The sequence below is a fragment of the Nycticebus coucang genome, chromosome 14 (genome assembly GCF_027406575.1).
Source record: "Nycticebus coucang isolate mNycCou1 chromosome 14, mNycCou1.pri, whole genome shotgun sequence".
In the NCBI taxonomy this organism is placed as follows: domain Eukaryota; kingdom Metazoa; phylum Chordata; class Mammalia; order Primates; family Lorisidae; genus Nycticebus; species Nycticebus coucang.
Window position 1 is genome coordinate 52,215,044 of NC_069793.1, and position 13,129 is coordinate 52,228,172.

The window sequence follows — 13,129 nt, forward strand, 5'->3', positions numbered from 1 at the left end:
CAAGGACAACACTCTGAGAAATAGTCACTCAAAGTACCAGGGCTTCATTTCTCATGTTCTGCCCCACCTGTCTGAGCCCCCCTCCTCCTGCGATGTATCATCATCCTGTAGGGGAAGGTCCTGTGGGCAGGCGACACCAGCTCTGCACCCTGCTGCGGTCTGCATGACCATTGCCTCCTGGGAGGAGCCGGGGGTGGGCTGGGGTGGCCCTTTCAGAGAAAATAACAATCGCTAATACTTATAATGCAGGCATTGTTCTGCACACTTTACATAGGTTCAGTCTTTGATCCTCCCAGCTCCCTCTGAGACAGGAACTGTGATTCCCCCATTTCACAGGTGAGATAATGGAGGCATAGAGAGGTCACACGGCAAGCATGGGGAGAAGACCAGATCTGAAATGCTGTCCCTCTCCAACCCTGGCTCTGCCTCCATCCTGCAGTGGCCCGAGCTTACCTGCTGTCCTCGCTGGTGACCAGGACATGCACGGCCAGCACATCCTGCCCCCCTGTGTCCTCTCCGGGGCTGATCCTCACTGGGGTCCACTCAGAGGGCAGGGCAGAGGCGGCGTCCCCTTCGCCATCACTGTGCTGAGGCTCAGGGATGCTCTTTGGCTTCTTGGGGGAGGTGGGCTCATCTGCTGAGAAGAGAACAGGTCTAGAGAGATGGTGGGAGTGAGCGTCCCTGGCAAGGCTCCACCAGGGGTTTGGGATCCACCCAGACACTTCCTATCCTCTGTGCCACTGCTGGAGCCACACGACACCCCAGCATTTAGAGCATGCTGCCTGTGTGCAGGGCAGGGATGCCCTCATCCTCCCATTCAGTATGGAGGGAAGGTCCTGAAAGGCTCAGAGTGTGCAGTCCAAGCTCAGCAGCTTCTGAACTGCTGTTGTCAAAAATGGCCACCTGCACCATTTTGCTAAATCCAGTAGTAACACCTCATTCCCACGTTCTGGACACATCAGAAGCACTTGATCCAGCTGACCATGACCTTTGAGAGATGCCTCTCCTCTCAGCTTCAGGGGCAGCCTGGCCTGGCTCCGGCCTCCTCACGGCCACCCCCTTCCCGTCTCCTCTGCCCCTTGCCCTGGTAGCACAGAAAGGTCCTGTGCTCCATCTCTGAACCTCTCCTCCTCTCTGTCCACCATCTCCCTTGCTGATCTCATCTGCTCTCATGCTTTAAATAACCCCATAGGACGATGATGCCCAGATGTACCTCCCAGCCCGGACACTCCCGACTCTAGATGCGCACGCACTGCTGCTCACGTGGCTTCTCCACCAGGATGCCTGACAGACAAGTCAGACCACGAGGTCTTCACCCCCACCCAGCCTGCCGCACCCCTGCCTTCCCATCTCGGACAGCAGCAGCCTCAGCCTCTGTGGCTCCTCTCAACACCTCTGCACCATCCTTGACTTCTCTGTTCCTTCGTCCTTCACTCAGGACATCAGCGACTGCAGATGCTCTGCCTTCAAATTCGTCACCTCTCACAGGCTTCTCCACTATCCCCCTGCAGCCACCCTCGTCTCCTGCCTGAATCACAGAAGCTGCCTCTCCCAAGCTTCCCTCCCATCCCTCTGGCTGCATGCTGGCCCTTAGTCTGTTCTCACTCGCAGTCAGGATGACCCCGTTAAAACCTGTCAGATCACGTGGCTCCTCTGCTGAAAACCTCTGATGGCACCTCATCCTCTCAGTGTTGAAGCTGAAGGCCCAAACTGTGGGCTTCCAAGCCCTATATAACTTAGTTCCCTGGGGCCCTGTGACTTCAACTCCTAGAACTGTCCCCAGCCTTCTCTGCCCCGACCACATCACCTCCTACGTGTTCCTCCAGGGGGAACCTCCTTGGCCCCTGGGCTGCTCTGGCGGCTGCCTAGAGCATGTTACCCCAGATTCTCCTAGGCAGGGCTCACTCACCCACCACCTTCAAGTCTTCGATAGGATGCCACCTGTCACTGAGGCCCACCCTGACCATCCTGAGATTGCAGCCCTCACCCCGGGGCCCTCCACTCCCCTTTATTGTTATTCTCAGATCTCATACCTCCCGATGAACTACGGAGTTTTAATTTTATTTTGTTCATTGTCTCTCTCCTGAGATTAGAATGTAAGTAGTGGCTTTTATCTGTTCTATCTGCTAGAATTGTGCTGGTAAAGACAAATGTTCAAAAAAGGAAATGCCTGAGGAACGAATTCGTGAAGGACTGCACCCAGCTCTGTCCAGGCTGCTAACTAGAGGGGTGACCCCTTCTCCGCTCACAGTGGAACAGCTGCCCTTTCCCCTTCCTGAACTTGGCTCCTGGCCCCTGTGTCCTCTCTTTCCTGTCTTCGTCTATCAACCTTCCCCATCAGTATTCACACATGCTAAAGGCTCTCCTGTCTTAAGAAAACTCTTTCTAATCCCAGTCCTCACCCTCAGCCCCCAGCCTGCTCTCTCTTTTCCCCAGCCAGTCTTCTGGGAAGAGATTGCTGCACTCGCTTCCTCCACCTCTCCACCAGCCCCCAGCCCTGTCATCCTGCCTGTGCTCCCACCACTCCCCAACTGCTCCAGCACCACCCCACGGGCTCCCTGTAGCAGAGTCCAGTTCCCAGGGCGGTAGCGTCAACGCGGAGCCTCCCTCTCCTGGCGATGAGCCTCTCTCTCTCTGCCCCTCCAGCTGTGCCACCTCACCCCCTGGCTTTGCAGACAGCCCTCAAATGCCGGGGTCTTCACGCTCCCACCTGCGTCCTCTCCGCTGTTCATCCACTCCCTACCTCTATTTACCACCTGTGAAGATAACTCTAGAAATTTTTATTTTTGTGTGAAATTCCTTAAGTCTTAAAATATGATATAGGTCAAATAAAACACACCTGCAGGCAGACTCAGCCTGTGGGTTGCCAGCTGGTATCCCCTAGTGTGTACGTATATTGAGTCCATTAAACCTCACATAATCCTCTAAGTATTATAATCATCTCCATCTTCCTGCTAACGAACATGAAGCACCAAGGGGTTAAGACACCAGCATGTGGTCAGATGTCCCATGGGAAGATGAGGACCGGTCTGGATGTCTGGGAGCACACAGAACCACAGACGGACACCACTGTGCGTGGCCTTTATGCCGGGAGTCTGGGCTGGAATGCGTCCACAGGTCTTCACTCCCTCTGTAATGGAGTCACGCCCCCCTGCTAGAGTAGGTGGGAGTATCTGTCCCTGCCCCACTGATGTGGGTCTTGGCTGTGAGACTTGCTTTGAAGAGTGGAAATTCATGGATCTGATGCCAGCAGAGGCTTTACATGAGCTTGCTGGTTTGGCTGATCACTCTTGCTCTTTCCAGGTTACCATGAAAAGAGCTTGTCTCAAATGGCCACTGCCCCTTCAGCTGGGGTCCCCAATTGATGGCACCTAGAACTGACCTGGAGCCAACCCTCTCAATTCCATGGGAGTCCAGCACACCCCCAGCCCTGCAGCCTAACGCAGGACTACCCAGCCACCCCAGAGGCGCCTGAGCAAGAAGACAGGTGCAGCCAGCCATGGAGATCTGGGAGGCTGTTTGCATGAAAATGCATTGCAGGACCTGGCTGTAAACCTGGCTCCTGTCTGAAAGCAGGTGAGTATGTGCCTGGGAATGTAGCCCATGCGCTTGCACATGCACAGGTGTGCAAACCTGCTCTGGGGGCTGGGAGATGCATCAGCCTCCCCGGTCCTGTCCCTGAAGATCTCCTTCTGTCCTACAGGACAGATCAGGCATATTCACAGATACCTACATCATAAGGTCACCCATCGACAAGTGAGGCAGGGAGGAGGTGGAGTGGGGGAAATCTGACCTCCAGGCAGCAGGCGCTTTGGGTTGAAGGTGCCACTCTGACTGGGCTTGAGGATAAGGGGAGGAGAGCGAGGAGTAGAGGGCAGCCTGGCAGGACAAGGTGGTCACACACCGGCGAGCTAAACTGGCAGAGGTACCAGGCCCATGGTCCCCCACCACAGGGCTCAGACCATACCTGTGGGAATGCCTTGGGGTCCAGCTTCCAGAAAGTTCTGACGGGGGTGGGGGTGGGATAGGGCTGGACTCAGCATGGCTCTCCAGGCTCTCCTAGAGGGTGGAGGGCATGGCTGACCGATGGTCCCACAGTACAGCAGGGCTGCTCACGGGGAGCCCGGATGGGGCTGGATGGTGGTCCTGAGAGGCAGAGACTTTGTGGAAAGGAAGCTTGTGCCTCCTCTGCCCCACAAACCCAGGCTGTGAGCTCCAGAGGAGGTCACCCTCCTCTCCTGCTCTGTCGCCAAGGCCCAGGCCATAGAGAATTCAGTGGAGCCCCAGGAGGAAATCTCTCCAGTTTCTACATCCAAACTTCCCTTTACTCCTGGTGGCTCCTGGGCACATGCACACACCATAGTGGTGGGCTCTGTGGAACTAGCACCAGTCCCAGGAGTAACACTGGTAGGCAGTAACACAGCAAAGCCCCCTCAGCACCCAGTGCCCACGTGCCTGCGGAGCACTTTGCCCCCATCAGCTCCAGCATCCCGACGGCTCAAAGAGGAAGGCATTGCCATCTTCCCTGCATGAGTGGAAGGGAGTGGAGTCCAGAGAAAAGAGCTCAGCCAGAGCCACCCAGCGAGTACACAGTGCTAGATGCCACTGTGGCTGAACCAGCTGCACCGGACACAGCAGCCGTGTGCTCACCTGTGCCACATGTCCACACTGCCACCCTCTCCACCTCCCCAGGCCGGGTGCTCCTTGCCTGAAGTCACATGCACCCACTGAGAGAATCCACGGTTGAAACAGGGCTGGGGGACACGGGGGAGGAGGCCTGTGAGGGTGGGGGTGAGGCGGATCTGGCAGCGTTCAAAGGTGGCCTGAACTGGCCTGTGCCGGGAAACAGGTCTGCCCAGAACTGAGCACCTCAGCCCTGACTTCGTGCTCTGGCCAGTCTCCTGCTCCCTGATGAGAGACGAGATCCCAGAAGCTCTAAGTGCCGGGGCCAGGCCCTCCTGCAAGCCTGGGAAAGGCAGAGCTAGGCAGGGTCTGGTCACCCGCAGTGGCCATGTCCTGAGGCCCGTCCTGGCCATGTCCCTGCTGCAGGCCACAGAGAGGACCTTCACTCTGCTGTTGCTGGTGAAATTGTTCCTGTTTTCTACCCCAGTCTGGACATTCTTCCACTCACCCCTGGGACCCAGGGAGATGACAGAGCAACACGCCCTCCTGCGCGTTGTTACTAACCCATTTACAGGAAAGGAAGCTGAAGGTCAGAGGAGCTTTCACACCTGTCCAAGGTCACAGGCCTCCTACCTGCTTTGCACTTGGAAAAATGCACCCCTGCTGTCTTGTCCACTCTTTTCCCCAAAGGAAAGAAGCTGAGAAACAGAGCAAAGTAAGTACATCAGGATCCAGTCAGGAAAACAGGACCAAGCAGGAGGTGGGCAGAGGAAAGTCCACGAGGAAGGGAGTTGCCATGGTATTGAAAGAGCTGAAAAGCCAGGTGGGGATCTGAGGCGACCAGAGGTGAGTGCCACTGGCCGGAGAGACAATAGGGAGAGCTGCTGCTGCAGAGTCCAGAGGCCATGCCACCCCACCAGATGGGAAGACACCCCAGCTTTTCCCTGGATCCTGTCCTCCAGTCCCCAACAGAGCTCCTCTGGTCACACCTTGCAGGAGGCCAGTCACCAGGAAGCCTGAGAAGCAAGGGTTGTGGGGGCTGCTCCTGTTTAGCCCAGAGCAGAGCAGGGCAGGGGCAGGGCGGGGTGTCTCTGCACACAGACAGGAAGATGTGCAGGACACTGGGCATGGGGCGGCCTCCTCGCCCTCCTGTAAGAGGGGACACGACAGCCCCCAGCAGGACCAGGGAAGGCCTGCTGGTCCTCCCACTCCTTGCCCGGATATTGCAATGGCTGTGGGAGGGAGACTTGTCTGTTTCAGCGCTAAGCCCTTGACAGTGTGTGGTCCTTTAGAGATAAAAGCGGACGGGCCACAGCAGAGCCTTCCTGCGGGCTTCCGAGGGTGACTCCTCAGGATGCACTCCCAGGAACGGAGTGCCCGGAGACCTCCGGGGGGTGTGTAGCCCACTCCCACCTGGGGGCATGTCTGTCCCACCTTGCTGTGTTCTGGCGGGTGTCCCAGTCCCGTTTGTGTACAGGTGTGTGTACACAGGGATACACCCTCTGGGGCAGACAGTGTTACTCAAAGGGCCCTGCCTGGCCCTGGCAGCAGCTGTGTACAGAGACCAAAAGATTAAACTAAAAGAAAACCTGAGGGCAGACATGAGCCTCGACAGGTGTGCAAGTGGGTCAAGCCATGGCCACATCCCCAAGGCCCCCAGCAGAGCAGGACAGCTCTCTCCCCACAGCCCTCACCCTGAACACCGGCCCACACACCGGGAAAACCCCAGCCATATCTGGGCCACAAGCTGGTGTCAGCCCCTCCAAGGAGCTCTACTGTGGTCAGGGGTGGGGCACACACAGTATCATCCCTACAGTTCTGTGGGCTCCTGGGTAGCAAGGAAGCTAGATGTTTGCCAACACCAGCAGGTTCAAAGCTTTAGTCCTTGGATCCTGACTTTTTTCTTCCCTCTCCTCCCATGCCACTAATAGGCATTGTGACTGGCCAGCTCTGTGCCTCCAGCTTTGGGCATAGCCAGGACCTACACCTGAGTTTCTCTGAATGGAGTGGGCAGGGATAACTCTAAGTCCCTGGAAGGGCAGCCCAGCAGCACCCAGTAAAGTACCAGGGAAGTAGCCTTCCACTGTCCTGCCCTCTTGCTCACAGCCCTGGCTGGGGCAGCAGCTGACTCAGTGCTGAGGAAACAATCCCCCTATATGCCACCTCCGGACAGATGGGGGTGGCAGGCTCTGCCATGAGTCCCTGGTGGCATCCCACAGCAAAGGGTAGATGTGACCTCTGGCACTTCCAGGTCCCACCAATGGAAGAGTCAACTTCTTTGCAGTGTGTGGGTCCCTGGGCCCTGAAGCTGGCAGACAGCCTCTCTTGTCTCAGTCAAGGCCGCTGCAGGATGAGTAGACTCAGGAGGTCAAAGCCACATTGAGCCACAAGCCTTGGTGGTGGTGGGGGGGGTCCCACCCTCCAGCCCAGGGTGTGGCGAGTAGAGCATTCACTGTCCAGCCCCCATCCCCATCTAAAACCTGCCACCAGAATCCTGTGTCAGGACCCTGGAACAGGGGACAGTGAGACAGTGACAAGAAATACGTCAGGCCATCAGCCTGGGCCTTGGGGTCTGAAAGGCATGGTGGCCACCGGATCTGTTCTGCTGCCAACCTCAAGTCTGCCCCAGGGGGGCACCTGAGCCCCACCTGCCACTGTGCAGACCCAGCTCTGCCTCCAGATGTACGCCCAGGTGATGCCCCTCGGAAGGCAAAATGAAAGCAAAACAAAAATCCCTTCTCACAATCACAACACAGCAGGACACACATGGCGTCCTCTCTTCTTCCAGGCCTCCCTCCTGAACCACAGCTTGACAGCAGCAAGACCTTCTCCAGCCTAAGATGGCAGCTTGCTCCCCAGCCTGAGGTCCAGACCAGAGGGCTGATACTCTATAGATATTTTTTGAGGTCCCACAATGTGCAAAGAACTATTCTACCTGGTGGGGTTATATAACAAGGATTCAAAAGAAACCATGATCCTGCCCCCAGAAAGGTGGAAACTTAGACAAACAGCCCACACACTAAAGGAGTGAATTACACATATGGCTGAAGGTGATAAATGCAATGGAAAACTGCCTAGTAGAGGAAGGGGAGCAGGATCGGCGGGAGCGCAGGGCAGACTTCACGGAGAGGGAGAGGAGCGAACAGACTTGAATAGCAGATGGGCTCAGCCATCTGGGTGCTGGCAGAGGCTGCTCTCGGCAGAGGGACAGAGGGACCAGCCAGAGCAAAGGCCAGGTATGGAGCAAGCTGGTGTCTGAGGAGGCCTGTGTGGCTGTTTGGCCTGCATGAGGGAGGGGAGGTCAGACCCTGCAGCACCTTCACTTGCAAGATGTGGGCAGAGGGCAGGCCTGGCTTGAGCTCTAAAAGGGCCGCTCCAGCTGTGTTGAAGGGAGACAGGCCTCAGAGGGGCCACTGCAATGACCTAGGAAGAGATGACGGGCTGAGGCTGGGTGGTGTAGAGGTGGTGAGAGGTGGACGGGTCTAGATTCTTGGAATTTGCAGATGGGTTGGATGTGGGGCCAAGAGGAAGGAGAGTCATGAACGGCTCCAAGAAGGGGAGAACCAAGGTTTCCAGTGAAGGGAGGCCAAGGGCCTGCTTTAGGGGACAGTTAGGAGTTGGGGAGGCCCAGCAGACATCTGGGAAGGCAGCTGTTACAGCCGGAGCTTGAGCTCCCTCTTACACTACAGCAAAATCTAAAGCTCCCTGACAGCTTGGTGAGTGGGAAAGGGACCCCCAGGGCCGAGGCCTGGATATCTGAAGGCAGATGGCTAGGTGCCTTCAAGTGGGCTGGGGAGCCAAAATCCTGGAGAAAAACAGGTGGTGCCACCCAGTGTAAATTGGGTCCTCTGTCTAGTCCCCAACCTGAGATGTCCTGTCAGGCATTCGGAGCCCCAGCTGATCTCAAGTGCCCAGAGAAAATCTTCTCGGGGCCACCCCTTACTGTACGAAACATACCAAGTTCTATCTAGAACTCAGCAAATACACTGGATCTGGAAAAAGGTGGGGGATACAAAATGGGTGGGGTGGGGTGGCGGAATACAAAACTCAGCAAAGAGCTCTTGCTGTCTAGGGTGAGGGAATCAAAGGCAAGTCTGTGGCGGAGCCCAGGCCCTCGCCAGGCACCAGCTTCCCCTTAGAGCCGGCACCTGATAGCCTGATAGCCAGGCTGTGGGACTTTCTGCTCCTTCACAGTTGAAGATGTCGCCCTAGACTCACCTCCCTAGGATCAGCAAACTTCTTTAACATCAACAATGACTTCGAGGTGCAACAGGAGGTGAACAGCTACTGAAGTTCTGCCCAGAAAGTGTGTAGCCCAGGGCCTGGCACCCAGAAAACGCTCCAGATATACCAGCTGGCTAGAGGGCACTAAAAGATGAGGAAACTTCTTTTACTTATTAAGATCTTTTAATAAGAAAGTTGCAAAAATGAATGCGTTTATAGAAATGAAGGAGAACAGCCCACCCACTCTGGTTGGCCCACTTACTCTACAATTATGCCAGTTTCACAGAGATTTATTTCTTCTGCTGGATTATTTCCTCAAGCTGAATTCCCTAGAGTGGGATGACTGGGCCAGAAATCTAGATGATTTCTGGATCTTAATAATTATTACCACATTCCCTTCCAGGAAAGATTCTCCCAGTTCACTTTCTACTCAAGACTAGGGATCCTGTTTATACTTTTTCTTACAGTAGACTTCATGTTTTTCTTTACTAATTCAGGGAGTACTGCATAATTAATTTACATTCCTTTAAAAGCCAGCAGGAGCATTTTTGCAAATGTTTGCCTTTTCTTTCTAGTGCTTATTTTTTAAATCTGCGTACGCATAAACTGTCTATTCATAGCCTTTGCCTATTTATCATTGACCTTTAATTAATAAATATTAACCGATCACCTACACTGTGTAAGGGGCCTGGCAACATCCATTTTAAAGGAACTTTCAAAATACCATGGCAATGAACTTCTTGCTTATCTCATTTAATTCATATTCCCCCCTAGTCTGACCATCCATTTAATATTTTAATATTTATTATTACATGTTAACTTTAAAAAATCCATGTTGGTCAATTTATGCCATGTTTTTCTACATAATTTTTTTCTATCAGAGAATTTAAGCTTAGAAAGTTATCACCCCATGATCCAATCAATATTTAAGTCCATTTAACATTTAATTCTATTATTTTACTTTTAAAACATCAAGTCTTTCATTCAGTGTTTCTGGATTAAAGAATATTTTACCAAACAACTTTTTATGTAGACTGTAATATCCAAAAAATCCTCTATTGAAACCAAACCAAAACAAAACTTTCCAGTACATGTGGGGAAGCTGACCCAAACAAAGTGAATTAAACTTCTTTCCTAGAGGACTCCTTAGAAACTTAGCATGCTAATGAGTCTTGTGAGTCTCCAAGGTTTGGGAGAACTGGTCAGTTAGTAGAAAACATTGTTTTCAAACCTTGTGGCTGTGGAACCCTTTGCTTTTGAAGCACCTCTTGGAACGCCACACTTTTGACAATGTTGCTTTGTCTCAACTCCAAACAAAAAAACTCAAAACCCACAGAGGGGAGGGAGGTTTCTGTCTGCTTCTTTCTTTCCCAAACCACAGTAGGCGCTCAGGAAATATTGCATACTTGAATAAACAAATGTGTGAATGCACAGACACACTGGATCTAGCACAGCCACACTAAGACACATACTTTGTAAGACGCAAGGGGGTGCAGGGATTTAGTGTGGTTCTCTGCTGTATCCTTAGAACTTAGAATAATGCCAGGGACAAGCAATTGTTAAATAAACGAGTACGTAGAAGAACAAGTCCCTTGTCCAATCCAACACCGGACTTCATCTCATGAAGTTCATAAGTGACTTTCATGCTAGTATCAGAAGCCCAGCTGTACCTGGCCAGGCAGTGGCAGCCATCCCACCCTGGGGAGGCTGAGGACCAGACTTCTTTGGCACTTCCCAGGTTAGCTGGAGACTCCAAATCCTTCCCTGACACCCAGCTTGGAGTTTGGGGGGAGATTGCCACTGTATTTGATACAGTGGCCCTGTGTGCAGAGCTCACAGAACAAGATGAGAAGTACCCTGAGCCTTCAGGGGCAGGGGAGGTCTGTTAAGATGCCGAACAGCTCTGTATCCAATGAGCATACCACCATGGTCACTGCCATCCTGAGACTGCCATCCTGTCCTCCCTTCTCATCTTTCACCCATCACTCAGCTGGACGTGAGACGCTCAGGACCAACCTTGCTATATAGGAGCCTACATTTGCATAAGGCTCACAGGTAGCACTCTCCTACAGAGTCATGCTTGGATATGTGGGGAGATGGGTGCAGGCTGCTGTCCCAGCAGCTGAGGGGACACTGACCCTCACCCAGTATACCCAGCATCTAGAACAGCCAAGTACAATTAGTTTTCAGGAAAGAGAACCCAAAGCCTGTCCCAGGAGCTCTGGCAACATTTTCCAAATATTACCCCTGGGTAATATTTCTTTTCAAAATGCCCCAGTGCAGACCCAGAGAGCCTGTGTCACCACAAGTGCAAGTCCCGCCAGCAATGCAGGGAAAATAGACGCCCTTAAACCAATCCCCGGGTCTGGGGTTTTAGAAGCCTCTATGGCAAAGAAGAGAGGAAACAATGAGCTTTATAAAGAATCATATTTATTTCCATTTACAGCATCAATTACCATAAATAAAGCTAAACATCGTTTTGCTGTGTGCAAAATACAGGGTTCTGTGTGGCACTGTAAATGATTACAGGGGTCACAGACATGCGTTGCGATGAGGTGGGGAGCCTAGCAGGAGGCTGACAGGGGAGGAGGGCACTCTTTGGTTGACATTCTATACAGGGAGGGGCACTCTGCAAGAGAAGATAAAGACAAGAGCAACGACTTCGTACTGGCCAGGATTGGCGTGGACACAGCGAGGGACATAGCATGCAGCCCGGGGCAGGCAGGCTGGGGGCGGACAGCTTGGACCCGGGCAGGACCTGGCCTACGCCAGCGCCATGGTGCTGGGTGCGCTGTTTCTCATTAAGAGCATGTGGACCGTCCTGCTGCTCCAGGTAAATGAGTCAGCAGAATGTGTGTTTTGAGCAGAGCCACAGGGCCATGTAAACTGGTGGCTCCAGGACTGGGGCTGAATGAGTTGTTTCTCAAAAGCATCCTTGACTGGGATCATGGTTGCTCTGTTTGAAGCTCCTGGGGCTTTATGAGCCAAGGGAGACAAGAAGAGCCACAGTGAAACCTTTGGATCTGCAGTGCAGGCTCCAACAGAGAAGGGATTTACTAGAACAGCTGCAATTTATGTGTTCAAACGACACAGGGTGGGTCAAGCTCTGGATGAAGCTTGGGTGGGAGTAAATACTTTCTAAAAAATCCCTCCAGAAAGAGCCAGCCACCTGTGGGTGTCGATCAATGTCATCATTAACCTTTATGTTAGAACCCATTGAAGAAGAGGCTGGTAGGTGTGAATTTTTTCAGAGACTGATAGATAAGAGTGTTCTTTCCCAAGGTGACAGAGCCCTCCCTAAGGTACTGTCTCACAGTCAGGTTGACCCTCCCAAGAAGGAAGTGGCTTTGCAGGCACAACTGGAAAAGCATGCACGCGGACAGGCCCAGGGGACAGAGGAGAGGCGGGGCATGCACTTGGTGTGGACCAGGCTACCAGCTCCAGGGGAAGCGGAGTCAAGCTGAACACCACCCCACGTTGTTAACCGACCATGCCACTGAACGAGTTTGTCAGTATGCAAGACACTCACAGCACAACCAGAAGCACCGGCGGGGAGGACGGGGTGCAGAAAGGGGGTTAGGCGTTAGTACCACTCTCTGAAAATTGGCAAGAAAACCAGTCACCTCAGAGTAGAAGTGTGTCAGCCAAGAAGTGGGTGTAGAATTGGCAGGCTGAAATGAACTGAAGGCCACAGCGTAAGGTTGGAAAGAGAGAGAAAGACAGAAAAGAGAACTTAGTGAGGGGAAAAAAGAAAAACAGACTACAATGAGAGAAGGCATCAGAGTTGAAAATAAGGCAACCATTTTACAAAAGGGAGACCTACCCTGAGCAAGTCACGGCTTGCGTGGGAGAGATGAACCCTTCTGGTGGTGACCAGTTACTTATCTCCAGGTGGACACGTGCAGTTTGCGTATTGCCAACACCACTGGGAGCTGCAAGTGCCCTCAGGACCTCCCTCTCTGCCCCCGTCCTCTCGTGTCTCCTACTCATCCTCGAGTACGTCACGGAGGCCTAGAGGCGTCTGCCCCCTGGGGTCACCCGGGTGTGCTGCTGCTGCCCACCAGGAAGGTTCAAAGTCTCAGAACACACAAACATCTTAGACGTCTGCCAGGCACACCCTGTCTCACCAGAGTAATTCAAACCAGTCTCCTGTGGCCATCTATGACATTCTTAGAGATTCCAACTCTGGCTTCATAGAGCATTCCACACAACGTCTCAGCCTGCCCTGAGCTGATGATAAGCACAATAACACAGCTGTTCACATCGTGACCTTGAGAATTTA

General features: G+C 53.2%; 1 protein-coding gene across 10 annotated transcripts in view; it reads right to left on the reverse strand.

Annotated features, from left to right (window-relative positions):
• MICAL2 (microtubule associated monooxygenase, calponin and LIM domain containing 2) overlaps nucleotides 1-13,129 on the reverse strand; it is a 231,702-nt gene that overhangs the window by 68,388 nt on the left and 150,185 nt on the right. For 7 of the 10 annotated variants that reach the window (XM_053560668.1, XM_053560664.1, XM_053560667.1 and 4 more), the window contains one exon: nucleotides 454-637. In XM_053560668.1, coding sequence (XP_053416643.1) covers nucleotides 454-637 — 184 coding nt within the window. Of the gene's footprint in view, nucleotides 1-453; nucleotides 638-11,260; nucleotides 12,529-13,129 lie in introns of those variants that run through there. The other 3 variants (XM_053560671.1, XM_053560670.1, XM_053560669.1) reach the window with 1 other exon arrangement.